Here is a 27873-nt window from a genome sequence, read left to right as displayed (position 1 = left end):
ATATGAAAACGTTTGGATACGTTTTGTATGTATGAGAAAGTGTATAGTAGTGGCAACCATGATTTAGGCTCTAAATTAATATAGTCATAAAGGGGGCGAATTGTCTCAATAAAAAACCGGGACGCCAGGTTGAAAGGGGTTTAAGGCCAGGGTGTAAAGATTTTGGTTTCCTCTGAAGCAACTTTATGGCTACCTACCTAATATATTTTGCAGCCTAATTGTGTACCAGTGTATACAGCTGGCCTACCACAAAAATCACATGACGACTCGAATTTTCTCGCAGGCTGCTTCTACTCCGCCTCGACACACACGAGTGCGTCCTACATTTTTGGGGCTTTATTTTCTACAGCCGGGCGTCTTGAGTGTGGTGGTGCGCTACTGCGCTTTTAGTCAAACTGCTTTCAAATGTCATAAATACAATGAATAAATAGACCCTTTGTCTCCAGAATGGATCTCAGATCTGAACTCCTCAAGTCCATATGGTATGCCTTCACGTCGCTGGATGTGGAAAAGTGCGGAAAGGTGTCCAAATCCCAGCTAAAGGTAGGGTTCAAACTCCAAATCAACGGACAAGTTTGTGCTACTTAATGACATTATAGAGTAGACTATAGAAAAATAAAATATAGCGTGACACCAAACCATCTTTACGATATTAAACCGATTAAGTTTAATTTATAAACTCCATCGCAGGCGACTATAGTTATAAGAGCTTGATCTTTATTTTCGGAAAGCGACTGTTAAATTCTATAGTGAATGAACACTCCCGTCTAGCGATGTAGACTGTAATACATATATGTTATCACTGTGATAATGAATAGAAAACCTGTCCACATATTGTAGCTATAATAGGCTATCTGACTCTGTCTGTTGCCGTAAAAGAAAGCTACTTAAAAGAAAAATACACAACACAAAGTTCAAATGGGAGTAGCCAGCCTACATCCCATTTAAACTTAGTTATGCAAGCAGAGCGTATACTTGTAGGCTACTTGAGTTGTACAGTAACTCGTCTAGGCTACAAGTTCAAAGTCCACAATTTTCCCACTTTCTTTTGTACGGTCATATCACTTGCTGACACCTGTCATTAAGCTGAAAATACTTATCTTTTTTAACTGTAGGCTACCCACCTAAACTAAAACTGTTTTATGTCATATTTATTCTGTCTCTGCCATGGTGCTTGTTGGCTAGTTCAGACATGTCTCCCTGAGTCCCTGGGGATATGAAGAATCCAGGGAAATAGCAGACTGTTGTCCAGACAGGCTGAACATCAGCTGTGTGTGTGTGTGTGTGTGTGTGTGTGTGTGTGTGTGTGTGTGCGCGCGCTTGTGTGCGTGTGTGTACACACAGGTATGTGAGGGAGATAGATGGTAATAGGCTACTCTGACCAGCCCCATACCTGTAGGCCTACATGATGTGGCTAACAGTGACAGGTCCTGTGTACAACTGTATACATGTGTGTATGTGAAGCCCCAATCGCAGGGTGGACACTCTAACTACAAGGCCACCGAGCTGGACAGTAGGTCCTGTCTCACAGTTCAGGTATTTAGCATACAGTATATACGCTCTTATCCAGGGACTTTTTCAATAAGCAAGGTAAAGAAACTTGTGTAGTGCCTCAAGAGGCTAGAATACCATACCAGGCAAACCGTGAACCTGGCATCTGTCTAAATAACACACTAAATTCTTAGATAGTGCTATTCTTCCAACTGTTGCGGAATTCTGGATGAATCAATAATATTAATGATGAATAGAAGTCGAGACAATATTCTCAGGTGCCAGGTGGTGATGTTTATGCTTTATGTACAATATCATAGAAGTACAATAACACTCAGGTCAGTGGTACGGTAGTTCTGCCAAGAATTAGGGCAGAGAATCATACACTGGCTGCTTCAAGGACAAACGGAACCACAACAAGATAGGCTGTAACATAAACAATGGCTATTAGGCCTAGTGGAGATCTGGAGTCTTCTAGGCTCTTACAAGCTATCAAATATCACAACAATGTATTATAAAAGTATTATAAGTGATGGTAAAATATAAAGTTTAGATATAAGCAACCGTATAATTCTTCCACACAACATTTGTAAGAATGTAACAATATACGATACAACTTTATTGTGTGCTTGAACTGACATTTGTTTTGCGTCCATGACGTCACCGTTCAAGATACAGACAAGACATAGACACAATAGAATTGCAAGACCAAACGATATACATTACAGGAAACAGAAAAGATCCAGAACATATCCTCTGGTTTAACGATTGGTTTAAAAGCAGGACAGACTGATGTACAAAAGGGTTCTTTAGTCTGTTTTTCTTAAATGTATATGCACTCTAAACCGCCTCATGGAGGGCAACAGTTGATATTCAATCAAGTAATAATCTATTGTAAACTGTCCTGTACAATGTGTTTGTGTGTCTGACGGTGCTGTCTCATACAGTAACCTCTACACGGTGTTAAACATCTGTACAATGTGTTTGTGTGTCTGTGATATAGGTGCTGTCTCATAACCTGTACACAGTGTTAAACATCTGTACAATGTGTGTGTGTGTGTGTGTGTGTGTGTGTGTGTGTGTGTGTGTGTGTGTGTGTGTGTGTGTGTGTGTCTGTAATATAGGTGCTGTCTCATAACCTGTACACAGTGTTAAACATCTGTACAATGTGTGTGTGTGTGTGTCTGTAATATAGGTGCTGTCTCATAACCTGTACACGGTGTTAAACATCTGTACAATGTGTGTGTGTGTGTGTGTGTGTGTGTGTGTGTGTGTGTGTGTGTGTGTGTGTCTGTCTGTAATATAGGTGCTGTCTCATAACCTGTACACAGTGTTAAACATCTGTACAATGTGTTTGTGTGTCTGTGATATAGGTGCTGTCTCATAACCTCTACACGGTGTTAAACATCTGTACAATGTGTGTGTGTGTGTGTGTGTGTGTGTGTGTGTGTGTGTGTCTGTGATATAGGTGCTGTCTCATAACCTCTACACAGTGTTAAACATCTGTACAATGTGTGTGTGTGTGTGTGTGTGTGTGTGTGTGTGTGTGTTTGTGTGTGTGTGTGTGTCTGTGATATAGGTGCTGTCTCATAACCTCTACACAGTGTTAAACATCTGTACAATGTGTGTGTGTGTGTGTGTGTGTGTGTGTGTGTGTGTGTGTGTGTGTGTGTGTGTGTCTGTGATATAGGTGCTGTCTCATAACCTCTACACAGTGTTAAACATCTGTACAATGTGTTTGTGTGTCTGTGATATAGGTGCTGTCTCATAACCTCTACACGGTGTTAAACATCTGTACAATGTGTTTGTGTGTCTGTGATATAGGTGCTGTCTCATAACCTCTACACAGTGTTAAACATCTGTACAATGTGTTTGTGTGTCTCTGTGATATAGGTGCTGTCTCATAACCTCTACACAGTGTTAAACATCTGTACAATGTGTTTGTGTGTCTGTGATATAGGTGCTGTCTCATAACCTCTACACAGTGTTAAACATCCCTCATGACCCGGTGGCTCTGGAGGAGCACTTCCAGGATGACGACGACGGACCTGTGTCCAACCACGGCTACATGCCTTACCTCAACAAGTACATACTGGATAAGGTGCTGTCATACCATTTACAATTTAGGCATTTAGCAGACGCTCGAGTCTTAATCCAGAGCGACTTGCCGTAAGCAAGAACAACACATGGTTGTCACACATCAAATACATTAAAAATTACGATATTATAGAAGTACAATAACACTCAGGTCAGTGGTACGGTAGTTCTGCCAAGAATTAGGGCAGAGAATCATACACTGGCTGCTTCAAGGACAAACGGAACCACAAGAAGATAGGCTGTAACATACACAATGGCTATTAGGCCTAGTGGAGATCTGGAGTCTTCTAGGCTCTTACAAGCTATCAAATATCACAACAATGTATTATAAAAGTATTATAAGTGATGGTAAAATATAAAGTTTAGATATAATGTAAGCAACCGTATAATTCTTCCAGCCTTAGTGTGTACTGTGTGTGTAGTACTGTATTAGCAAAAGGCCGATGCACACCTCAGAAGGCTAGTGAGTCGTGACAGGTGCGTAGGGCAATAAAGCATACTTATTAAAAGGGTTATCTTTGAAAAACAAAGAAGGGTCCCACACACTGTCAGAAACTTGCCAAAATGTTGCTCTTTAGAAATTTGCCAAAAATGTTGCTCTTTAGAAAGTTGCCAAAATGTTGCTCTTTTTGTAGTACTGTGTGTACCATGTCAGCAAAGTTGTTCAGTGGTCAGTATCAGAGGTTTGTGGGCGTGGTGGTCTAGTCTGCTGCCGTGTTTCATTCATTCATCATTAGATACTATATATCGTCTGGGAGAAGAGAAACACACCTGGGATACATACACAAGAAGCTCAGCAAGGGCTTCAAAGTCCTGCATGCACTGACTAGCTGCACCACTGTCTGGTATGGGGACTGTCCTTAATCGCAATGCAAAGGGTCATGCGGATAGCAGAACCTTCACTCCGTCCAAAACCTGTGCCACGATGAATGCTCTATTTTCAGCTTACTAAAGAACAGAAAATACAGCATTTCATTGCAGCATAATTATCCAATTTCGATAACCAATTTCATCCAATTAGGAGCAAGAACTCACGCAGGATACTGGATAAACAAGTCAACTGGATTTGATGGAACTGAATTGATGAAACAAAACGAAAAAAAGGAATACGCAGACAAAATTGTAACTTGTGCACTATATCAAATTGAACCTATAAATGTGTGTCTCCCCCGATTGGATGAAATTGGTATCCTGACTTGTAAAGGTGTATTCTGTTTACCAAAGAGTTGGAGAGATATGGCGGAACCCCTGTTATTGAACAAACACTCCATAGCAATGCTTACTATCAGAATTTAGATCATGAGATCGTGGCAACCCTAATAACAAGCAGTCCTTGCCGTGTTGTTGTCGCGTGTCCTCCAGGTCAAAGGTGGTACGTTTGACAAGGAGAAGTTTGACGACCTGTGCTGGATGATGACGATGAAGAAGAACTACCGCGGCCACTGTCCAGCGGGGGCGCTGTCCTCAGAGAGAGACTGCTTCAAACTCTTCTGTCTGTTCAACCTACTGTCTGAGGACCGCTATCCCCTCGTCATGATCCCAGAGGAGGTAAACTAGAGGGGTGGGCAGGGATAGATTTGCTAGGGGCATGCCCACCAGTTCATTAAGTATATGCCTGGTTTGCCTGGTGGGTGGTGATGGGTGGTGATCCACCTGAACTGAAGCCGCACCCACAGCTGTAGTTGTATGATAAAGGGGGGTTAGGGGAGGGGCTGATAGTGTGATTTTTTTATTTTACTGTTTATTTCATTGGCCTATTTGACTGTCAAGGGTTCAGCCTCGTCTGTCAAGACTGTCAAGGGTTCAGGAAGAAATCCTATTAAAATACAAAGTTAATACACCATTGCACATAAAAACAACTCCAGGGTGTCTAATGAAGTACTGTCACCTCATAGACACATGAAACACTGGAAAAATATGGCACTCCACTTTTGCACTTTTTACATTTTGGAACCCCTTTTGGGGTAGTTGTTGTACAGTACATAGCAACACAATGTTTTAGTTATTTTTTAATACAAATGTGAAGTTTAAATATATATATTTTTTAAATAACTTAGGCCACGATTTAGAAGACATTTTTAGAATGGGCCTGGTCTAAATGCATTAAAGGGAGCCACAGTGTGCAGTCCTCTTTGTTTGCCTTTGGTCTCTGCTCGAAGGCACCTGCCTTCAAAAGGCTTTTTGGATGTGTGTGACTTCTTTTGATCCCATGGTGGGGGAGAAAGAGGCACATCCATTCACATTTCTCGCAGCAGAAGAAAAAAAAAAAGCAAGGAGCAAGTAAGGAAATGAATCATGAGCTACTTCCTTCCTGCACTAGAGACCGATCTACCCCCGATGTACAGTATGTGGTGGTCAGTGCAGCAGCTTCCCAGAGATTGTGTTTATTTTTAGCCCTGTTAGTGGCGCGGCTATCCTTCCGTCCGTTCCCGCGAGATGTCCTGAAAAGTGCTGGCTATCATTGATTTTTCATGTGTAGCTTTGTGCCCTGCAGAGGATGGACCCTACTGACTTTGTTGATCCCATGGCCTCCTTCAAAATTGAAGCTGATAAATGGCTACTTTCTCCTATTTGGATGAAATTGCTGTCCCACCTGAAAATGTATTTTCTGTTTACTACAGAGCTGGAGAGACAGGGGACCCCTATTACTGAACAAACACTTATAGCATGAATTGAACAATGTGGACCCTGTTGTAAACAAGTGTAAGGCTTAATTGGGTCGTCCACTCACAGTTAACAGTCTTTGTATTGAGTTTGTGCTTGAAATGTACTGTAATTCTGCAAACTGTTAATAAAGATTTCAATCAATCAATCAAGCAATGACTAGAGACTTTAACATTTATTTTTCTTTGAATTTTTTACTCAAAAATATCACTTTCAACACCTTTTCACAACAGTTCATGTTCATCGCAATATTCTGATTTTGTTTCTGCAGGTGGAATACCTTCTCAAGAAAATCTCCACGGCGATGAACACGGAGTGGGACGGGAAGCCCTTTGACGACCTGCTATCCCAGGATGCATCGGCGTGCGAAGAGGGACTGTCCGTCTGGGCGTTCCTGGAGCACATGGGTGCCGGGCGGATACTGAGGGTGACGAGCTCTGAGGCGTTCAGTCTGGCCTTGGACGAGGTCTTTCTGGAGATGTATCACAGTGTTCTCAACAGGGTGAGTCCACTATGCGTGTTTGTGTCTGACTGTGTCCCTTTGTCTTAGCTGCTTTTACACGTTGCTGAAAGTGGGACCCACTATGGCAATGTTTACCAAACAGTAAATATCTCCTTTTTTTTTCTCGCTTCCCACATTAAAAAAAGATGTACAAATTATTTCAAAAGATTTTTAAAAGTTTAAACAAAAACAATCGCAACTTTTCATCAATTAAAAACAATTCCAACATTCCTTTTTAAGCTGTACTTTATAGATTCTATAGAGACAAACGTTGACAACAGAGCTACGAGAGGTAAAGAAAAAGACTACTAACATTACTAGCATTTACAGGTATAGCACTTTTATCCAAAGCGCTTTACATAGATAGTGCATTACATTCACCCATTCATTCACTGATGGCGGAGGGAACCAGGCAAGGCACCAACCTGCACATCGGGAGCAATTGGGTTCAGAGTCTTGCTCAAGGACACTAACTCTGAGGGAGCCCGGGATGGAACTGGGAACCTCGCGGTTCACATACGGCTGTTCTGCCGGCCACTCTTCTCCGGAGCCACTGCCGCCCCAATAGCATGACTTAACTAAAATGCTTTGTGAACATCTAATTGGTGTTATTTTGTTGAATGTATTTACTCCTGTGTGACGAGTAACAGTCCTCACACAGGTACAAGCAGCGAAATGCTGGTGTGACAAGGTCCGCGAAACTGTGCTGCATGGTCTTCATTGGCGCCTCTGTGACACTGCTATTGACATGCCTGCTTCTGTGTCTCAGGGTTACATGTGGAAAAAAGGCCACATGCGCAGGAACTGGACAGAGCGCTGGTTTGTCCTGAAGCCATCCTGCATATCTTACTACGTTGGAGAGGATCTCAAGGACAAGAAGGGAGAGATCCAACTGGATAAGACCTGTGCCGTTGAGGTTAGTGAAGAAATGCGTCATCTCTGTTTCCCACTGCCTGTAAAGATGGCATTACAAATCCTGTGCTGCCACATTAGCAGATGCCATGTCGTTGCAACCTCGTTTTTCCATAAAGTAATGCCATATTATTTCATATTTTGTCATCTCATGAGACAGCACTGCAAAAGCAGTGAAAACAGCAGATACAAGAAACGCCTTTTGATCTGCTATTTTTGAGTCTATGGGTAATATAAATATTTAATTCAAAATGAATTGATTTGCACATAAGCACATTGATGTCAGATGCTGGTACAGAACCAAAAGAAAAGTCCTATACAGTTCTTTTTCTTTTTCTACAAATATTTCACCAATGAAAAGTATTAAGCTCATGACTAAATAATAACTAAATTGGATCCATTGGAATGCATAGACACAAAAGTAGCGTTTTTGGACATAAAAGGTTATTGAAATAAGCCGTTGGCTTTCTTGCATTTATCCTTTTGATGGTGATGTATAACTATGTGCTTTTTCCTGTACATGTAAACATTGTCAATAAACATCAAATCAATCAAATTGTACCCGACAACAATAGCCTGGTTGAAAGTCCTCCCATTATTTATGTGAGAATTTCTGGGAACTCAGATTAGGTTGAAAGTGGTTAATAATTATAATTTCTTTGTCTTGTTATGCCTGACATGCAGTGATAAATGTGACTTTCTCTTGTGTTTCTCGCAGCCTGTGCCAGACAGGGAGGGGAAGCGCTGTCTGCTCTGTGTGAAAACCCATAATAAAACGTACGAGATGAGCGCCTCTGACCAGAGGCAGAAAGTGGAGTGGACACAAGGTATGTTGGTGTGTGCGAAACGCCCAAACCACACACTGTCAGAGATTTGGTCCGTTCCCAGTCTGGATTTACTGAAATGTTAAATGTTAAAATAAATATGGAACTCTTTCACTCCATTTCTGATTTGTAATGTTATATTCTTCAAAAGGTGGTAGTGCTGCACGATTAATCCAAAAAAGATCGCGGTCCAGATACCTACGCAATCTAATTTCTAAATTTGTGCAAGAATCATGCAGCACTAGTTGGCTGTACCAATTAATTTTAGTTACTACTTATGTTTTTGCTACAAGAGAGACTTTAAGAGAGTCAAGCACTTTGGTCTGTTTAAAGCTACAGTAGTCGGGTCCAGGTGCCATATTTTGAACGTAGTAATGTTCAGCAAATACAGACTAAAGACAATAAATATTTTCATGGAGAAAAGAAATGAATCATCTGAGAATCGTGATCTCAATTCTTTTGGAGGAAAATCGAGATCCACATTTGAGCAAGGATCGTGCAGCACTAAAAGGTGGTCTGTCGGGCATAAACCTCTTCCTGTAACATTATAGCACATTAATCAGACAATATACCAGTTGACATAAGTGTAAACCATATATGCCATAAAATGCATTATTTGCTTGCGTGCGTGCGTGTCCAGCCATTCAGACGGCTCTGCGCCTCCAGAGTGAGGGCAAGTCCTCCGTGCATCAGGAGCTGAAGCTGAAGAGGCGGGAGCACCGAGAGCACAGCCAACGGGAGCGCAGCCTGAGCGCCCGCAGCAGCGGAAGCAGCCAATCAGACGACTTAAACATCCAAGAGACAGAGAGAGAGAAGGAACGGCAGGACAAGGAGATAGAGAGCATCATCCAGGTGAGAGAGAGAGAGAGAGAGAGAGAGAGAGAGAGAGAGAGAGAGAGAGAGAGAGAGAGAGGATTTATCATTTACCCATTTAGACCTGAGACCAGATTCTATAAATCTCTTTTAAATCATTCAGAAAACTTCATGATGTCAGTGGTGCTCAAACTATTAACTAATTAACACTATTCACAAAATAACCATGACACAAAAATACTCGTTTGGATCCTTGAAATTAAAATCAAAGTTGAGAATGACTGATGAATGCGTGTCTTTTTCATGAAGCATGCCAGAGAGCTGGAGGCTCGACGACGGGAGGCAGAGGAGAAAGATAAGAGACGACAGAAGGAGCTTCAGCTGGAACTGGAGAGACAGCTGAAAGAGGCAGAGATGGTGAGATTATGAGATGTCAACGTTCACAACAATCCTAAGAACAGGTAGTAAGTAAACAGTAGCAACAGCAACCTCTGGAACTCCCCGCCTCAAGACAAATCAAATCAAAATGTATTTGTATATATCTTTCCAACGACCAAGGTCGAACCAAAGTGCTTCACAGAGCATAACATACAAAGAGGCAAAAAAAGAAAGGAAGATAAGATGAGGGAAGCAAAATGAAGGGGAAAAAAAACAAGAAATAAAACACCTCAAAGCAACATATCAATATGCAGCACATCAAAGGTAGGCTATGAAGGCCGGAGTAAACTAATTACATATTTAAATCGAGCGAGAATAAACGTGTCTTTACTAAGGACATGAAAACCGGCTACCAAGGTGGGGGATGAAATTCACAGAGAACCGCCCTATGATAGAAATTTTCGATTAATTGATGTTAATTAACTGTTAAGTGTGTGTGTGTGTGTGTGTGTGTGTGTGTGTGTGTGTGTGTGTGTGTGTGTGTGTGTGTGTGTGTGTGCGCGCGTGCGTTCTCCCAGCTGAGGGAGAGCATGCAGGCGGAGATGCAGGAGAAGGAGAAGGAGGCGGTGCAGCAGAAGAGGAGGATCCAGGAATTGGAGAGCACCCAGAAGGAGCTGGAGGCTGCGCTCAGCGTGGAGGTGCAGGCCCGCTTGGAGGAGGAGAGAGCCAGGCTGGAGCTAGAGAGGTGTGCACGCACGCACGCACGCACGCACGCACACACACACACACACACACACACACACACACACACACACACACACACACACACACACACACACACACACACACACACACAGACACAGACACACACACACACACACACACACACACCACACTGGGCAAGACCTACGCTGTAGTGTAGAGGGTATCTTTTTGGGGGGCGGAAATTACGGTATTTGGGTGGAAGTACAGCTCAACGAGTTCACCCTCTCCTGATTTGATGATGTTGGTATCCTGACCTGAAAATACATTCCACCGAGTGGTGCGCTACGAGCTTGTAGGTCTGCTATTTTTGAAAAATCGAAGAACAACTGACATAGAAACACAGCTTTTTCAGAAAACTGTCAGGATGTAGAAGACATTTTTGGAATCTGATCTCAGGTCAAAATCTGATCTCAGGTCTCTCTCTCTCTCTCTCTCTCTCTCTCTCTCTTCCTCTCCCTACCCTCCAGGTTGTTGCAGGCTGAGGAGGAGAAGAAGCTGCAGTTCCAGCTCCTCCAGAGCGCCACCATCAGGCCCAGAGAAGAAGCACCGGAGGAGGCGGAGGAGGCGGGAGGTGCAGGCGAGGAGCGAAGCGGCCCCTCGTCGGCCCTCCACTCCGCCTCACAGGAGCTGCAGGACCTGCAGGCCTCCCGGCAGAGGAGCCACCAGAGGCTGGAGGTGAGACCATGAGCAGAAAGACCATGACGAAAAGGGCCTTTCTGTGTGGAGTTTGCATGTTCTCCCCGTGTCCCCTAGGGTAGATACCCTCACAAAAAACATGCAGTAATCCTGGTCTCTAAACGGCCTCCCCCTGGCCAGTCGGGGCGCCTGATGGAGGGGAAAGGAACTGGTTGGAATAACGTGTTCCTTCCACGAGCTACGTCCAACCAGGGAAACTCCCCCCTGTCAGGTGTAAAGGAGCAACTTGGACACTCAGGCATGAGTTCAAGTCCGTTGCTCTCCCCATGGTTGGCGGAGGGTGTGTAGAGCCCAGGATCACATTAGATAATTGACACTGAAAAATGGGTTACAAAATCGTGGGATAAAAATTATAGAAAGAAAGACCATGACGAGAGATCAATGTTTAGATTCACTCACGTTTCTACGTCATCGAGGTTTTTTTTCCCGGATGTATTGTTTGCCCATATAGCATCTGTGACATTTTATGTTTAGCCCTGCAAGCATTTTTGAACATTTTTCTAAAAATCTTGAAAGTGTGAGAACTACTGCTTTTAGAAGGCATTTGTAGAATTGGCCTCAATCGTAATGGGTTAAAACTATAAATATATAGAGTTTAAAATGATAAGCTCAGATCGATCGGTGAACCAATATTATCCAGCGCAGGCTCCATGCGCGTGGCCCTCTATAGACCAGAAAAGGCACGCTGCAGGCTGACCTCTGATATGAATCCCAATATGCAAAGTAAAGGTTATTCTTGTTAACGCCACCACTTTCTTTGGACCGACGATGTGTGTGCAGGAGATCCAGGAGAAGCTGAGGTACGCCAGTCAACATGTCCGCCACTGGAACGTCCAACTCAACCGCCTGATGAAGCCAATAGAGCCTGGAGGTTGGTTGAGTTGTGTCGACGAATGACTTGATTTAATCTGACGAATATACACCTTTTGGTGTTTTAAACATTATGTTATAATTTAGCTATTGAAAAATACGAGCTTGTAGGTCTGCTATTTTTGAAGTTTGAAGTTTGATGTGGTGCAAAGCTTTGAATATTATACTTTTTCAGAGCGAACGTTTTTAACTCAAATCTTTGCTTCTGGGAGGTGGTTCCTGAAACAACACATTTTCAGATGGGGGTCAGCGGCCAATTTCATATATTTTTGGGGGTCCTTGACATGAAATATTGAGAACCACTGATATAGAAACACGAGGTTTTTCCAAAAACATTTAAAAAAAGATTTTTTTTAAATTTCGATGTCAGGCCTAAATGGGATAACTAAGACAGGGTCATCATGATTTCCGTTATAACATTAATGTTGCATTTTTGGAAATGCGCCGATTGGTCCAGAGGTTATGTGCCGATCACACAGACAGGCAGCCACACGCATGCATGCACGCAAACACACACACACACACACACACACACACACACACACAAGACCCATTTCTAGAAGATGGCTTACGATGCATCACATTAATTTGTGTGTGTGTGTGTTTTTAAATGTGGGGAAAAAAATCATTAAACAACAAACAACATTCCCAAAATAGGTCAAAGAATACTTTCTTTTATTCTTATTTTTGTTTTTTCGTAGACCGCCCAGAACACCACGTGATGATAAAACACACGTGTCCAAAGAAGGAAGGGGCGTTGGCCAGCAACGAGTTCATCTCCAAGTTCAAGACAAGAGCCAATCAGGACAGCCCGTCCCCTCAGAACAAGCTGGAGTCATCACACACGTCACAGGAAAATGAGGACGGTTAGAGAAACGGCTCTTCAGTATAACAACAAGGACATGAATGAGTCTATAACAGGGGCCAATGGGCCATGCCAAGGGCCCCCTTAGTCTATAATAGGGGCCATTGGGCCATGCCAAGGGCTCCCTTAGTCTATAACAGGGGCCATTGGGCCATGCCAAGGGCCCCCAAGTAGCCGTAGTCTCTGGGTGCAGCTAACCTGATTCCACCAGATGAGGGCGGTATTGATTCACAAATTCACAATACAATACAGCCTTGTGAAGCAAGTATAGTCTCCTGTAGCCAGACTATTCCACAATCTCTCAATGTTATATAAAGTCTGAAATCCGAGTAATCTGTTTACAGTCATTTCCGTTCACAAAGAAATATATATTAAAATATATTTACATTTCATTTTATTTTTATTAACATTTCAGCAAGCTATATATGCTTAGATGATTTCGTAAAGACGTGACGTGGAGGAAGTGGGGAGGAAGCTTCACTTCCGCTTTATATTTTACTCATGATCAAAGCTTCCGTTCTCCAGACTGTGTGACAAAAGCATTTGAAAATTGCGAGAGGCAACAGTCTGGCAACGCGAGACTATGAATGTCTCTTCCATCTCGCAGGAATCAGGTTAGGGCGCAGCTAGCCCCCCTATGGCAAAATTGTGTTTAAAAAGAAATATCGAGATCTTCGAGCTCACAACTCGGTGCGATGTAACGTGTTGTGAGCCTTGTAGATCAGCTGTTTATGCTATTTCTTTAAATGTTTTAAAATATTTAAAGAATCTTGCAAAATTTGGACAATAATGGCATGAAAGTGGTTAAACGTTAAGCTTCTGATGAGTTGAATTTTAAATTAAATATATACATTTTAGACACACACGCACGCACGCAAGCAAACACACTGACACACACACACGCATGCACATGCACGCATGCACATGCACGCATGCATGAACGCACGAACATGCACGAACACACACACACACACACACACACACACACACACACACAGTACAGTATATGCAAGAGTTAAAAACTGGTGTGTGTGACCAATACTTAAGCTGCAACTGATCATTTTGAAAGGGAACTGAGAAGAAGAAGAAAAAAAAGATAGTCACAAAGTACTTACATAGCTGTGTAAATGTGTTATATTATATTTAAGGAGAGAATTATGACTATATAATAACTACAATGAGCAGTACACAATTATGTGTAATTTAGTAAGAAGATATTTTAATAAGATTAGTTGGTAGGCTATTTACAATTTTGTTGAATAAATTGTTTATATATGTTGGTGTGGTATGAAATATTACTTCTAGAACACGCAAAATGTGTACAGGAAAAAAGTTCAATTGTTGCACATACTTTTAAAAGTCTAGCCCCACTACCCAGCAGCTCGTTGTCTCTCCTCTCATAATTAATAATTATGTTAATACAGACATGCTGGGTAAGAAAATGTTGGGAGGTGTGAGAAGGAGAAATGCAATGAGTCAGGTATAGCGTTGTCAAAAGAACCAATGTTTACACTGCAAGGGAAATCGGAATATTTTGTAGCCCTTAAAGGGCCACTTCACTCCTTTTGCAACGAGATGTTTAGGACACAAGAAACACTTTCCTTTCTTTTTCTTTTTTTTTATACTTTATTAGTCAGAAATGTAAAAGGCACAATAAGATCAGACATTTAGCCAAAATTGTAAACATAGCATAACAATATAATACAATAATATCATCAACAAATCCAAAACACTATATGCATAGAAATAACACAAATTTCATTATGCTTTAAGTAGCAGTGACTTGCCTTAATGGTATGGTCACATTTAACTGGCGATAATTGCCATAAAGCTATACCGAATAGAAGATGTATCATGTCAAAATAATAAACTAGAGACATGTAGTAATACAAAAATACAAAACTATACCATGGTCACCTTGGTGGTACCTAAATCTGTCTTGGCCCCTGGACTACATGCAGGGACGCACGCACACACGCACGCACGCACACACACACACACACACACACACACACACACACAAACACACACACACACACACACAGTCCAGGAAGGAGGGGTCATTACAACCCTCATGGCTCATGCTTAAGTCAACAACTGTGCTTGACTCCAAAGGCACCAAAGTATAGTTGCCGCTAAGGTAGTTGCACCGCTAAGGTAGTTGCACCGCTGAGGTGCGGTTTCCCACCTAGTTTGTTTCCTAACGAAAGTTGAGTTTGCCTGAGGTGTACACAACAGAGTAAGCCTGCGTGTCTGAACTGAGGGGTGTAGCAGAGGGAAAGTATTTTCCCTTCAGCTCAAACTGGGGTTTAAAATCAGAAGAAAAGAGAGAGACATATTGAAGAGGATCCTGTGATCTTGTGGTGCCCGCCTGGAGAAAGAAAAAAAATGCAGTGAATGCACAATATGAGAAACTACTATAAAAATACACTTAAAGAACAAAAATTTTAATACATTTATAGCCTACTATAAGTATAAAATAGGCATTAACAGTTTATTTTGTAATAATAATAATCTGATAAATTATATATATATATATATATATATATATATATATATATTATATATATATTATAGATAAATAGTAAATACATTTGAGGTGGACAAATTATGATGTATAAAACAACTACCAATTGTGGCTGGGAAGTGGATCCAGGTGCAGGTTTGTTTGGGCGGAGTGGGTAAGTTGGTCCATGTGATGGACTAGGTCTAGGATGAGTTGAAGTGGACGTTGGTCCATGTGATGGACTAGGAACGGGAGGAACTAAGTCTAAGTGATATGCACTAGGTCTAGGATGAGTTGAAGTGGACGTTAGTCCATGTGATGGACTAGGAACGGGAGGAACTAAGTCTAAGTGATATGCACTAGGTCTAGGATGAGTTGAAGTGGACGTTAGTCCATGTGATAGACTAGGATGAGCTGAAGTGGCAAGCTGAAAAAAAAAAGCATATTCTGAAATGAGTGTAAGCACTAAACAGGGTGTGCTTGTGTTGGTGCTTACATCATTTTAATATACATTATGTTGGTACAGTGGTACTCAACGTATTGAAGTAATTGAACTGGTGCTGCTTCAGTGTTACGTACACCTGGTGGATTGGAGGCGTTAGGAAGAGGGGTCTTCTTCTTCTTGTAGCAGCAGCAGCAGCAACAGACTAATAACACCGGTATGCCGATACCAACAGAAAGCCATAAGCCTGAAAGAACAGAAAGAAGTGCCCTCTGTTGTTTACACTTGTTCTTTTTCGAACACAAGAACTAAGCGAACCGTACCGTGCCTTGTAACAGAAAGGTTCTTTATTTGTTTCCATATGCGGCTTGGTTTCACACAATCTACTGTATTTTGGGCCCTGCTCAGGAGGTACGACTATTACAAAAGTTCTGGGAACCCAATAACTCAGAACGTATACTTTCAACATTTGTCTAAAATAGCCGATCTTCAAGAACTTGTAGATCGGCTATTTTCAAGTTTTACTTACTACTTCTTACTTACTACTTCCCCCTTCAGTGGTGGTTATGGTCATAATGCAAACTAGAATGAATGCGAGCACAAACTCCTGTCACAAAACCTGCCTGATCTCCAAAAGTAAATCATGGAAAGAATGATAGCCAGCACTCACGTACTGTCCATTCAGGTACTTCTCATTTATTGAATTAAGCGTGTAGGGGTAATTATTAATGGAAATAATTATGAAATCATTAGGAAAAAGTCTTAAAAAATACTCAAATCAACAATGTTTATACTAATACAATTCATATGTAGATGATGATTTAGCCTGGATCCAGCCCACAGACCTCGCCCACTTCACTGAGTTTAGCTGTTGGGTCTATAGCTGGTAGGCGGAGTCTTTGTTCTTGTCATGATGTAGGCGGGTTGGAGGCTGTGTGCGACAACTCCCTTTCCTAACCAATAACTGTGCTAAACATCTGTATTTAATACATCTGCCCCGTAGATCTTGATTCAGCATAGACTCATCCAGATAGCAAACACAACTGATTTACGTCCATGAGGAGACATTAAAGTGTAATTACTAATTACCTCCACCCCCCCATCTCTCTCCCCATTTCCTGTCAAACTACTGTGTACCTACCTATCCATGACATAGAAGAGGACAGGAGAAAGCAGCTGATGATTCTGAGAGAGAGAGAGAGAGAGAGAGAGAGAGAGAGAGAGAGAGACGCTGTTCAAGGCCTCTATCCGAGTCAGCTCAGGCTATAGTAAAGACAGTCAGGCCCACAGGCGGGGGAAGGGACGTTCTGTGTGGAAGAGAAGGTATGTGGTATGTACTATGTAGATCCTCCTTGCTGCATTGTGTGGCCAGAGAGAGTTAGAGAACTTGTTGAAGAGCTAGCTGGAAGGAGGAGTCTTCATTCTTGTCATGATGTAGGCGGGTTGGAGGTATAGCTGTGTGCGACAACTCCCTTTCCTAACCAATAACGGTGCTAGGGACACTTTATGAATACATCTGGCCCATCTAGATACAAAACACAACCGATTTACATCGATGAGGAAGCAGTTAGAGTTAGACATTTAAGTGTAATTACCTACCCCCACCCCCCATCTCTCTCCCCATGTCCTGTCCCCCATTTCCTGTCCCATGCATTTCCTGTCAAAACCTGTGTCAATAAAGCCCCCAAAATATATTTAAAAAAGTGTAATTACCAAACAAAGCATCACATTTACATGACCAAAATGAATATATTGTTGGATATCCATTGAAAGCATTATTACATCTTTAGGTTATTTACAGAAGAAACCATTGTGTAACATGTTTAAAGCAGAAGTAGGCCTACATCTTGTGGTGTACTCACTATGTTGTCACTGCAGGAGAACAACGTTTTTCAAAAAGTGAGGGTCAATCACTTTGAAGTAGAATGCTTCGGTTCTATAATTATATAGGTATAGGCTAAATAATTTGAAAAGTGTGTTTTGGCATGGTGTTATGAATGGATTAACACATAGGAAACTACCACTACTGCAATATTATCACATTTTCTAGCACTAGGGGTGTATACCTTCCCAAATGGTAAATGTGGGGTACTAGTTTACGGACGGACTACATGAACACCATTGTTTGCTCCTGATCTAATTCCGATTGTAACTCTAGCTCCTCACTGGCCAACCGAAATGTGCACTTAAGCCTCTCCAATTGATCCAGGACCAGAATGCTGCAGCTCGCTTGGTCTTCAACCAGCCAAAATTCTCGCATGTCTCCTACCATACCAAAGGTCACTCGCAATCTCTCACAAGTCTGAACAGACCCTACAAACCCCGTGCAATCAGATCAGCCGACGCAGGGAAGCTGAAATACACTCACTAAAAATGCAGGGACAACGCTCCACACGTTCCAAATTCTTCCTCACAAATCCCAATCCCAAGCACTCTATACGCATAGTTTCATTATATTGATATTCCACTGTTTACGTATGATTCTTGACTATTCTATGACTATTTTTTCAGTGGTGCAACCGTACTCCAAGGAACAGCAATGTCCGTCCATGGTGATGTTCTGTGTCCCTGTGTCAGGGCCCGCTGCAGGATGAAAGGACTAAGGCTTCACTCACACTGTTGCAACATGCATACAACATTTGTCTTGTGTCTTGTCCGTGTTTAATGGCCGCCCCCAATGCATTTCCAATGGAAGTCACATGGTTTGACAAAACATTTTTGTTTGATGCAGGGGAGGGGGGCACAACACAGCCATCAAACAAAAATGTTTGATGACCCAGGCTGAGGGTATGGGCACATCTAAGATTCCATGCGTGGACAGAAGAAGCTGTCTTTTACGTACTTTCTGGCTTTTTAGACAGCTGGTGGATGGAAATGAATGGGCGCCCAAACGCTGTCCCAACTCTGTCTCCCCAGTGTCCCCCCAGACTCCAGTGCCTCTCCAATGTCTGCCCAGGGCGTGACTCCCCAGTGCCCAGTATCCCCTCAGTGCCTCCACAGTGCCTCCCCAGTGTCCACCCAGTGCCTCCAGCAGTGTCCCCCCAGTGCCTCCCCAATTTTTGTCAGCACCTTGACCAGAGGGGTCCAGGTCCCAGGAGAAGCCCTGCCAACATTCACCTCCTGGTGAAGAAGAGACAACACAGCAGAAGTCGGCGGAGGAGGTCAGGGTGTGCACCAGGCTAGACAAGCCTAGACAAGCTAGGTCAGAGAATGCCCGCAAGAAAGTAGGCCACTTTCAGCAGGGTGACCTATAGTCGGGTCAGGTCGCGTCCTCTCTCACCAGGCCAACAGAAAATATCTGCCATGCTAGCGCCTGAGTGGGAAGGACCAACAAAAATGAGGACATAGACTTATCTGATTGTGATGGGAAAAGCCACCTGATGAACAGCATTCTGTGTTTGTGCTGAATATTAATTAATTTATTTACGCGGCGAGATGTCTAGTGAGTTGTCCGGACTTTCAGGGTGAAATGTCCGGACAACTCACTTGGAGATGGAAAAGGGGTGAGTTGTCTTGTTACCCGGCTAGCAGGGGTGCCCAAAAGGTACAGATCGTGATCTACCAGTAGATCACAACAAAGGCTGTGCAGGTAAAACATGACATACCCCTGTATTTTTGCTCCTGCCACTTGAATTAAGGTGACTTGATTGATTGACATCAAAAAGTGCCTGTCAGCTCAAACCCACAATGCAATTATGCAAGTCTTTGTTTTCAAGTGTGTTGCGCAGATGTCAGTAGCATTATATAGTTAGTTACAGTCATAGAGTATTGGTTACAGTATATATTTTTAAACCCTACCATTTAGCAATGGGATAATAGCAGGCCTACTGTTTTTTGGTGGGTATAGATCTTGTTGAGCTCGTCATTTGGAAAGTAGCTCGCAAGTCAAAAAAGTGTGGGCACCCCTGGTCTACAGAATAACAGCTTGTAGTCGACAATTTGCCTTTTATTTAGAATTCCATTGACGGATGCAGTATCTTACTAAAAGGTTTTATTATGACGTCCATGACCGGAAATTCTTGTATAAGCGGCTAAGCGCTGATTTGCTTGACAGACAGTGTTGAAAGTGTTGAAATCGCAGCACTGCATGTAAACATCACGCCAGTCATATGCAAATAATAAGGTATGTGAGATTGAAGATCCATTTGAAACCAAAAACGCCTAGATCCTGTTTTACTGATTGACGTATTGGTTCATTAAAATGTCCGGTATTCATGAATGTACCTTAATATTAATAAAGTTGAATTTGCACATCACGTGTAGCGTACTAGCGGACGGTGGTCAGATTATGTCCCACTAGCCTCACGTAACCTTTGGTAAGTCTTGTTTCCATTGGTATCCGGTAATGTGTACACTCACATACATACAAGCATACAAACCGTTTCCGTATCCCCTGTGGACCGGATGTTCAAAGTGATTTATCCCAATCAGTTTACACGTCCACAAGTTTCATAACACATCTGTTGTGACAAATATGAGCAAGATGCAAAGATCTCCAGTAGGATTTTATCAGCATTTTCTGAGAGTAAATGTTAAATGTTGTCTTGTCAGTCATCAACTATAATACAGTAATACATTGCCAGTGGTTCTCAATGTGGGGTAAGGGCCCCTAGCTTTTGATTGATTGAAGTATAATTTATTTACAGTTTGGAAAATTACAGTACATTTCTAGTAGGCTACAACTATGGCTACAACTCAAGACTTAACTGTGGACGACACCATAAAGCAAATAGGGTCCACCAACTGAATGGTAATTCTAAAGGATTTCTGAACGAAATGACAGACGGTATATGGGACAAAATCATGTTTGTGATTGTGAAGTGTAAATGCTTTATCATGGTTTGTCCACAGTTTTTGTATTGACTATTTCACAGTAGGCCTATTCTACACACTGGGGGGGGAATCAATAAATCAATCAATCAATCAATCAATCAATAAATTAATCTATCAGACTATAGGCCTATTATTAAAAAGAAGAAAAAAAGGGAAAAAACAAACAAAAAACATCCCTGTAACTTTTGCTTATGAAATCGGCTTAATTTATCAAATTGAGGACATTCTTGAAATGAGAAACACTGAGAATGATTGACTGATGTCGATGTGATGCATGTGATGCAATCTTCCCAGATGGAGGCCCCGGTGTCTGTGGACAGCGTTACTCTGGAGCTGCTGAGAGCAGCCAGGGCTACTGTGAGGGCCAGTCCCTTGGGGGTCATTGAGACCCCCATGATCCCATGGAGCCAGACCACACTGCCTCCTTGTGTCCCCTGCAACATCCACATCAAGATGGAGAACATGCAGAGAACTGGTAACTAGTACAAACCAATCATGTCGACACCACAATGACCACATGAACCCTATTCTGGGGCGCACATGGAGCAAAAATGGCAGATGATCTACAAGCTCACAAATACGTTGCAAGCTTGTAGATCTACTAGTTTGGGCTAAGAGATTTGATTGGTATAGAGCCAAAGGTAACTCGAGTTTAAAGCTTTGTATTGTGTAATTGTTATTATGTATTTATTTGTATGTTATGCTCCAGCTATTTTTGACTACTGGACTTGGACGTCTTGGACGATGAATCAGTTCTTAGTTGATAGTTTCTATCTGATGATTGTTGAGGCAGAAAAGCCTTTTTGTCTTGATGGGAGATTTATCGGCACGGCAAACACATCAGTATTGGCCGATTCTAGTTGTTTTTTCATTAATCGGTATCGGTCCGATTGTCTTTACAGATAAACAAGTCCAAAGTAACAGCTTGAACTGATCTACAAGCTCACAATATTAAATAGAAGGTATTAAGGTTAAATCTGACCTTCCTAAGCCTGCAGTGAAGATCTATACCCTGTTACATGCATTTTTCAGAATGGACAAAATTATTTGAATTTTTGAATACCGAATGAGTACATCGACATCGGTAATATCAGTTATTGATATCGGCCAAAATATCTCATCGGCAGATCCATCGTTTTTTGTTGTTTGCAACAGTGGTTAGTTTGTGTAGACTCTTCTACCAGTCAACTATAGCAGCATTTGGCTGGTGTCTTTGATGTTCAATTCATCAGTTGAACTTGTGTTCATTAGTTTAACGATGCAATGATTGACTAGTGTGCATCTCTTTATTTTCTATATTTGACAGGCTCATTTAAGATCCGTGGAGTGGCCAATCAGTTTGCCAGGAGAGAGAAAGGTGGCCATTTTGTCACCATGTCTGCAGGGAACTATGGGAAGTCTTTTGCGTACGCCTCAAAGCACTACGGGTCCAAAGGCAAAGTTGTAATGCCAGAAACAGCTCCAACATCCAGGTCCACTCTCATACAGGTCAGAGGTTAGCCTTGATCTACTGCTAAAATGTAAACTGTGATAAACCTAGGTCATTTCTACTAATATTATAAGGGAGCTGATCAGCCTCAGCCTCAGCCTCAGCAATCCATCTCTCGTGTCCTTGGCTGATACCATGCAGCTCAAAGTGCTTTACAGAGCAATAGGGGAAAAGAAAAAAAAGAAAAGGCATAAAACAACATTAAAATAATAGCAGTAATGCAATGGACATGAATAACAATAAGGATTTTAAAAGGTCAACTAAAAGCAAGAGTGTAGAAGTAGGTTTTGAGCTGTGCTTTCACATTTTCTACAGAGGCTGCCTGTCGAAGGTATAGTGGGAGTTTGTTCCACACCGTCGGCCCGTAGAAGCAGAAAACTGCTTCACCGTGTTTTTTTAGTTGCCAAAAAGCATAAGCCCTCTAATGTCACATTTACATGACAAACATCTTGCATGTTTGTCACAACTATTAAAATGTCATTTAACAGATGACTCAATGACATGGACATGCTAAGAAAGCAAACATGTGCTATAAAATAAGTAGTATCAAACCTGGCGTGTATATGTATAATAGGGATGTGATGAAAATCAATACAAAACTAAATGATTGATCGGTCATAACAAGCCAAAACCAAATCAAAGTGTGCACACTGCAGTTATAACAAGAGCCACTAGATGGCAGAAATTCCACAGCGTGACTTACATTTTTTTAAATGAAAATATTTGGATAATTCTGACACCCATAATATATATGAATAAAATAAGTAGCCTCTGTGAGTTTTCAAATCAGGTGTTAGCTTAGGCTAGACATTGATACTATACTGGTATACTCAAATCATTTAGTTAACTGTCCTGAGTGTCAACTGATGATTATACAGTAATAGTGTATGCATTAATTTGTTTCACTGTTCTTTATGTGCACCACTGTGCTGTGAAACTGTATATGGAGCTACGGGAGGCAGTGTAGCGTTGTGCTGGCTATACTGAGAGCCCGCGAACCCTGTCTCCCCGTTCCTCTGACCCCACACACACACACACACACACACACACACACACACACACACACACACACACACACACACACACACACACACACACACACACACACACACACACACACACACACACACACACACACACACTCGTCACGGACAGGAGGACAGCACTGCCCGGCTTTGCTCCATGGTGGTTTTACGAGCTGAGCTCTCATTGCAACTATTCTAAAGTATACTATAGCCAGCACTGCACAACATAACAACTTCTAGACTAATCACATTGACCAATCACACGTTTCGGTGGTGAGTAAAAACAGAGAGAAGGGCTGGGGGGAGAGCGGTGGTTTGCTCTTCAATGCGGCTCAGTGTCGTGACGTCATGTTGTCGTTTTCGGCGATAGCGGTGGTCACCTCATCACCGAAAGCTCAACTATGAATAGGCCTTTAATGGCAAGCATTTTAATTAGGCAACATTTTTATTAGATTTTGTCTGTGTGAAACTCCTCAGAGTTTTGGCGTGGAGGTGGAGAGAGTGCCCACATCGTGTATGATGGATACAGTGAACCGCTGTATTCAGGAGAACAGCATGACCTTCCTCCACTCCTACGATGACCTGGATCTGATAGCAGGTCATGCCAGGTAGGGTCAGTAGTAGTACAACCCAAGACTGAAAGGTCGATAATAGAGTTTTATACTGATTTGTCTCTCTGGGGGAAAGAATTGGGTCCAATATTTAGTTCAGTGAGTCAGCCTTGCTCAAGGGCAGTTCAATAGTGCTGAGGGAATAGAGAGTATTGGACATTCGCTTCCTCACACAGATTGTTCCTGCCAGTCTGGAAGATTGAACCTTTTGGCTACATTTGCTGAGAGAGAGATGAAGCTACTAACGTTGCTTTTCTATTTTTATGAATTGAACACCTTTTAAGTCTGTCTATGGGTTTGACAAATATTGAACCAATAGAAAGTATTAAAAAGCGCTTCTGACTAAACCTTAGAATAGAATATCAAAGTCAGACGGATAAAGAACCAATCACCAATTTAATGTTCAAAATCCACTTCACTTGAACTGTATTTGGGTAAAGTGATAGTATCTGACAATGTATGAAGTCATCATAGTACCAACTTGGATGAGGTTGTTCTAAAAACATATTTTTTAGAACAATATTTTGGACATGGCAGGTTTCTGCCCGACAGAAAAGATACACTAGGCCTACTGTATAAAATGTGGTTGCAGATTGAATATTTTCATAGATTTCATAGATAGTTTCATAGACTTGGTTGATAGCACTAGCATCAGTGTTGAGTAAATTCATGTTTTTTTTTCTGACATTTAACCACTGAAACACGGAAGATATCTGCTATTTTCGGCCCAGCCTTGGAGAAGATGTGTGAGCCTGATGCAGTCTTGGTGTGTGTGGTGATACTGTAAATGTGTGTGTCCAGTCTAGGTTTTGAAGTCCTGGAAAAGATGGCTAAACCTGACGTTGTTGTGGTGTGTTGTGGAGGCGGAGGCCTGCTGGCTGGTGTTGCTGCGGCCATCAAACTGTCAGGCTGTCACCAGACCAGGATCTATGGAGTAGAGCCAGAAGGAGGTACAATTGGCATAGATAATACGACGCTCGCTTAGTATAATTAGAATTATTATACATTTGTTGGCATTCGGATGATTTAATGTGTTGAAATGTTCTATTTTGATGCAGCGTGTACCATGTACAGAAGCTTCATTGAGGATCAGCCAGTGGGTATGGACACCAAAAGCATCGCCTCAGGACTTGCACCACCTTTTGCAGGTAGCTGAATTTACCCCCCTCTGCACTGGAAATGATTGGTGAAATACTCTCTCAGAAACAATAAAAAAACGACGTATACACAATAGACGACTGACATCATAGATGATATGACAGGCTCACATCCGCACTCATGAACAACATTCAAAAGTCTTTAATAAGCAGCAGCAGCAATGACGGCGGCGTTTTGACCTGTTACCCTACGCTATGTCAACATTCCACCGTGTGGTATTGGAGACATTTTCCATTTGGAATTCAGAAACATCAGGCCCATTTTCAGTGATGGTCATCATTTGCAACCATTTTTGTCACCATTCATTGCTAAAAGTCCTTCACTTGATACATAGTTGTGTGTTTTATCCAGGCACCCTCCCGTATGAGCTGTGTAAACGCTTTGTGGAGGCCATCATCCTGGTGAGCGATGAACAGATCAAGACGGCGGTGTCCACACTCTACAAGTCAGGTCTAGTGGTGGAGCCCTCAGGGTCTGCTGCATTCGCTGCCATCGTTAACACTTAACAGCAAGATACCCAACATGGAGAACAAGAATGTAGTGTGCATACTCAGCGGTGGGAACATTGGCAAAGATGAACTCACTCATTTCCCTGATTGACAAACATAGTACTTATATTCACCTATCTGCCTTTCATGTTTTTATGTATGTATATGTATATTATCCTAGTTTAAAAGCAGAAATTATTTTCTATCACATCCTGTGTATTGGTTAACATGATTATGAATGGATTATGAATGGACTTTATACATTAGAGACACAACATCCATTCGGACAGTAGACTAAAGCTGCGTTCAGACCTGGATAATTAGAGCTGTGCGATTACATACAAAGTCAATGCAAAGACGAGAAATTGCGCGAACGGGCGCGACGCGAATGGGGCGACGCAAACGAAGCGAACGGCTGCCTGGTATCTTCGCCCCGGCTGGAAAAAGCATGTACCGAGCCGTCTTGGGTGAACGAGCGTGTCCATTTCGTTACACTCCCAATGAATGTCGACGCGCGACGCAAGCAAATTATGTTTTTTCATTTTATTTGTATTTTTACGCAGCGATTGAAGTGACTGGAAACAAATATATATCTTCAGATCTGAACACAGCTTACATTAGACATGACATCCATTCAGACAGTAAACTAGGCTATACATTAGACATACATTCTGACACATTGTACATTGTATAATGTACAATCTACTGTCATTATTTCTGTATGAAATAATTACAGTAGATTATACACAAAACACGATCCATTCAAACAGTACACTAATTAGACACTAGAGATTACATCCATTGAGACAGTACAGCTGTACATTAGACATCCATTCTGTTCTACCCTCAGTTTGAATTCATGCTTTATGTTCATGTTAGAAGTTTAGAACACATCACTTGTGTTTTGATTTGTAGGAGACTGTCATACTGACGATGCACCTTTATTTTTAAACATTGTAAGAATGATAAATCACACATTGAACCGTAGACTGTACATTAGATAGATATTAGACAACATCTAGACAGATGGTATTATAGACGTTACTTACAGCATGCATCCATTGGTAACTGAATAGACCTCAATAAAGGTAATCAGAATATAATGAGTTTGATGTATGTAGCAACTAGCAAGGCGCCGCTGGCATAGCTGTTAAGGCGGTTAATGCCTTACAGCAAGTCACAGGTTTGAGTCCCGAGTCCCTAACCGTGGATTTGCACGGCTTGGGAAGCCGTGGATATGCACGGCTTGGGATACACTGCCATGTCTTCCTTCTCAGAATGCATTTCTTTCATGTGGATTCCAAGGGATTCGATTTCCCAAAAGTTGCGTAACTGATCTGACAGTGCCTGTTCCTCTCCGACGCTGATGTGCATCACTTCAATGTCCACAACTTCAGTTATGATATTTAGCGTGGTGACTTCTCCTTGCACCAGCCATCCAAATACACTTTCCAGTGCAACTAGTCCTTCATTCAGTCTCTCCATTTTTCCTGTGACCATTTTCCAATATTGGTCTCCGCTAATTAGGACTCCTAATTCCACTGCATCCATGATGGATGCAGTGGAATTAGGAGGAATTAGGATGATCCATCCCTATGATGGGTACATCTGCTATGGGCATTCCTTTTGCTTCCAAGTCCCTCCTTATCTTTCCGTTTGGCGCTTTAATCATAGAAGAGCTCAACTTGGGTGTTTCCAATAAATGGACATCAATGCTTTGATTGTTTTTGACTGGCTGTTTGATTGCAAACTGTTTTGTGGTGTCTGCGCCCGCACTCTTCACAGTGAATGCCCTGCGTTCTACAATTACGCGCGACATGCCTGCTACCCAGACATACAAAACACCATGCCTTGTTTCCTCAGTGTTTCTCTTCTTAGTTCAACAGTCAGTTCTTGGATTTGTAATTACCATTACAGAATATGCATTTTGATGCATGCCGGATACAACTCCCATTGAATCTAGGCTTCTTACTTGTATCTCAATGTCATCATACAGTTTGCGTAATGCAATCACATCTGTGGCGCCCAAAACGACTGGTAAGCATTTTAATGGCATTGTCATAATTCTGGTCTGATAAAGCCAATCCCGCGACTACATAGCCGCTGTGCCCCTTAAGAATATGACTTTAAATATGTGAATTCATCAGACTTTAAATGCATGTTTAACAATAATTAACCCTTACAGGTCTATTTGGTTTCATTTTACACTCTCAAGAGTTAAAGATCTATAAGGGTCCATTTAGATTCCAAGGGCTTTTCTTTTTTTGAGGGCCCCTCCTATATTCAGTTATTAGTGTAAATGTCCGCCAGTCTTTGAATAAATACTTGGGGTAATTATGGTGCCCTCGTCGTTCTGAAAGGAGGCGGGACTGCGACGCTCCATTGGTCAACATCCGTGACGTCGTCCTTTTGAAACCAAACAAACACGGAAGAGGAACAAAACA

The 27873-nt window shown here is 42.0% G+C and overlaps 2 protein-coding genes and 1 long non-coding RNA gene across 4 annotated transcripts; 2 read left to right on the top strand and 1 right to left on the bottom strand.

Annotated features, from left to right (window-relative positions):
* The first annotated feature begins 316 nt into the window (after positions 1-316).
* Positions 317-14155, top strand: def6c (DEF6 guanine nucleotide exchange factor c). 2 transcript variants are annotated; one of them, XR_013963513.1, is made up of 13 exons: positions 317-543; positions 3452-3592; positions 4951-5136; positions 6524-6754; positions 7524-7670; positions 8385-8493; positions 9131-9342; positions 9613-9720; positions 10260-10426; positions 10914-11121; positions 11923-12013; positions 12714-13006; positions 13049-14155. XR_013963513.1 is itself a non-coding variant. In XM_080756909.1 (12 exons), exons 1-12 carry the CDS (start codon positions 448-450, stop codon positions 12881-12883), a joined length of 1866 nt encoding a protein of 621 aa, XP_080613035.1. In that variant the 5' UTR covers positions 317-447; the 3' UTR covers positions 12884-14155. The 2 variants fall into 2 exon arrangements, 1 of the variants encoding a protein (XP_080613035.1); XM_080756909.1 differs by having other exon boundaries at positions 12714-14155.
* A 360-nt stretch (positions 14156-14515) lies between these two features.
* Positions 14516-17175, bottom strand: LOC308310870. The gene is made up of 4 exons (XR_013963549.1): positions 16967-17175; positions 15963-16072; positions 15508-15810; positions 14516-15248 (listed from the first exon to the last, which is right to left on the bottom strand). It is a non-coding gene; the product is annotated as an uncharacterized lncRNA (long non-coding RNA).
* A 2683-nt stretch (positions 17176-19858) lies between these two features.
* LOC308310905 (phenylserine dehydratase-like) lies at positions 19859-26479 on the top strand. Its single transcript, XM_080757366.1, is given in 8 exon segments — positions 19859-19948; positions 20953-21133; positions 21965-22146; positions 23650-23780; positions 24585-24733; positions 24842-24931; positions 25293-25444; positions 25446-26479. Coding segments are annotated over 7 exon segments (981 nt in total). The 5' UTR covers positions 19859-19948; the 3' UTR covers positions 25542-26479.
* The last annotated feature ends 1394 nt before the right edge of the window (positions 26480-27873 follow it).

This window comes from Protomyctophum bolini (assembly GCF_963924005.1).
Source record: "Protomyctophum bolini genome assembly, chromosome: 23".
Lineage (NCBI taxonomy): Eukaryota > Metazoa > Chordata > Actinopteri > Myctophiformes > Myctophidae > Protomyctophum > Protomyctophum bolini.
Note: the sequence above shows the minus strand (reverse complement) of the source record. Positions and strands in the feature narration are given on the sequence as shown.

Bases quoted from the DNA above. Each gene is read 5' to 3' on its own strand.
- def6c (XM_080756909.1), top strand. From the start codon at position 448: ATGGATCTCAGATCTGAACTCCTCAAGTCCATATGGTATGCCTTCACG. The intron at 6,755-7,523 runs GTGAGTCCACTA...TCTGTGTCTCAG, and splicing joins ATCACAGTGTTCTCAACAGG to GGTTACATGTGGAAAAAAGG. The intron at 8,494-9,130 runs GTATGTTGGTGT...GTGCGTGTCCAG, and splicing joins GAAAGTGGAGTGGACACAAG to CCATTCAGACGGCTCTGCGC.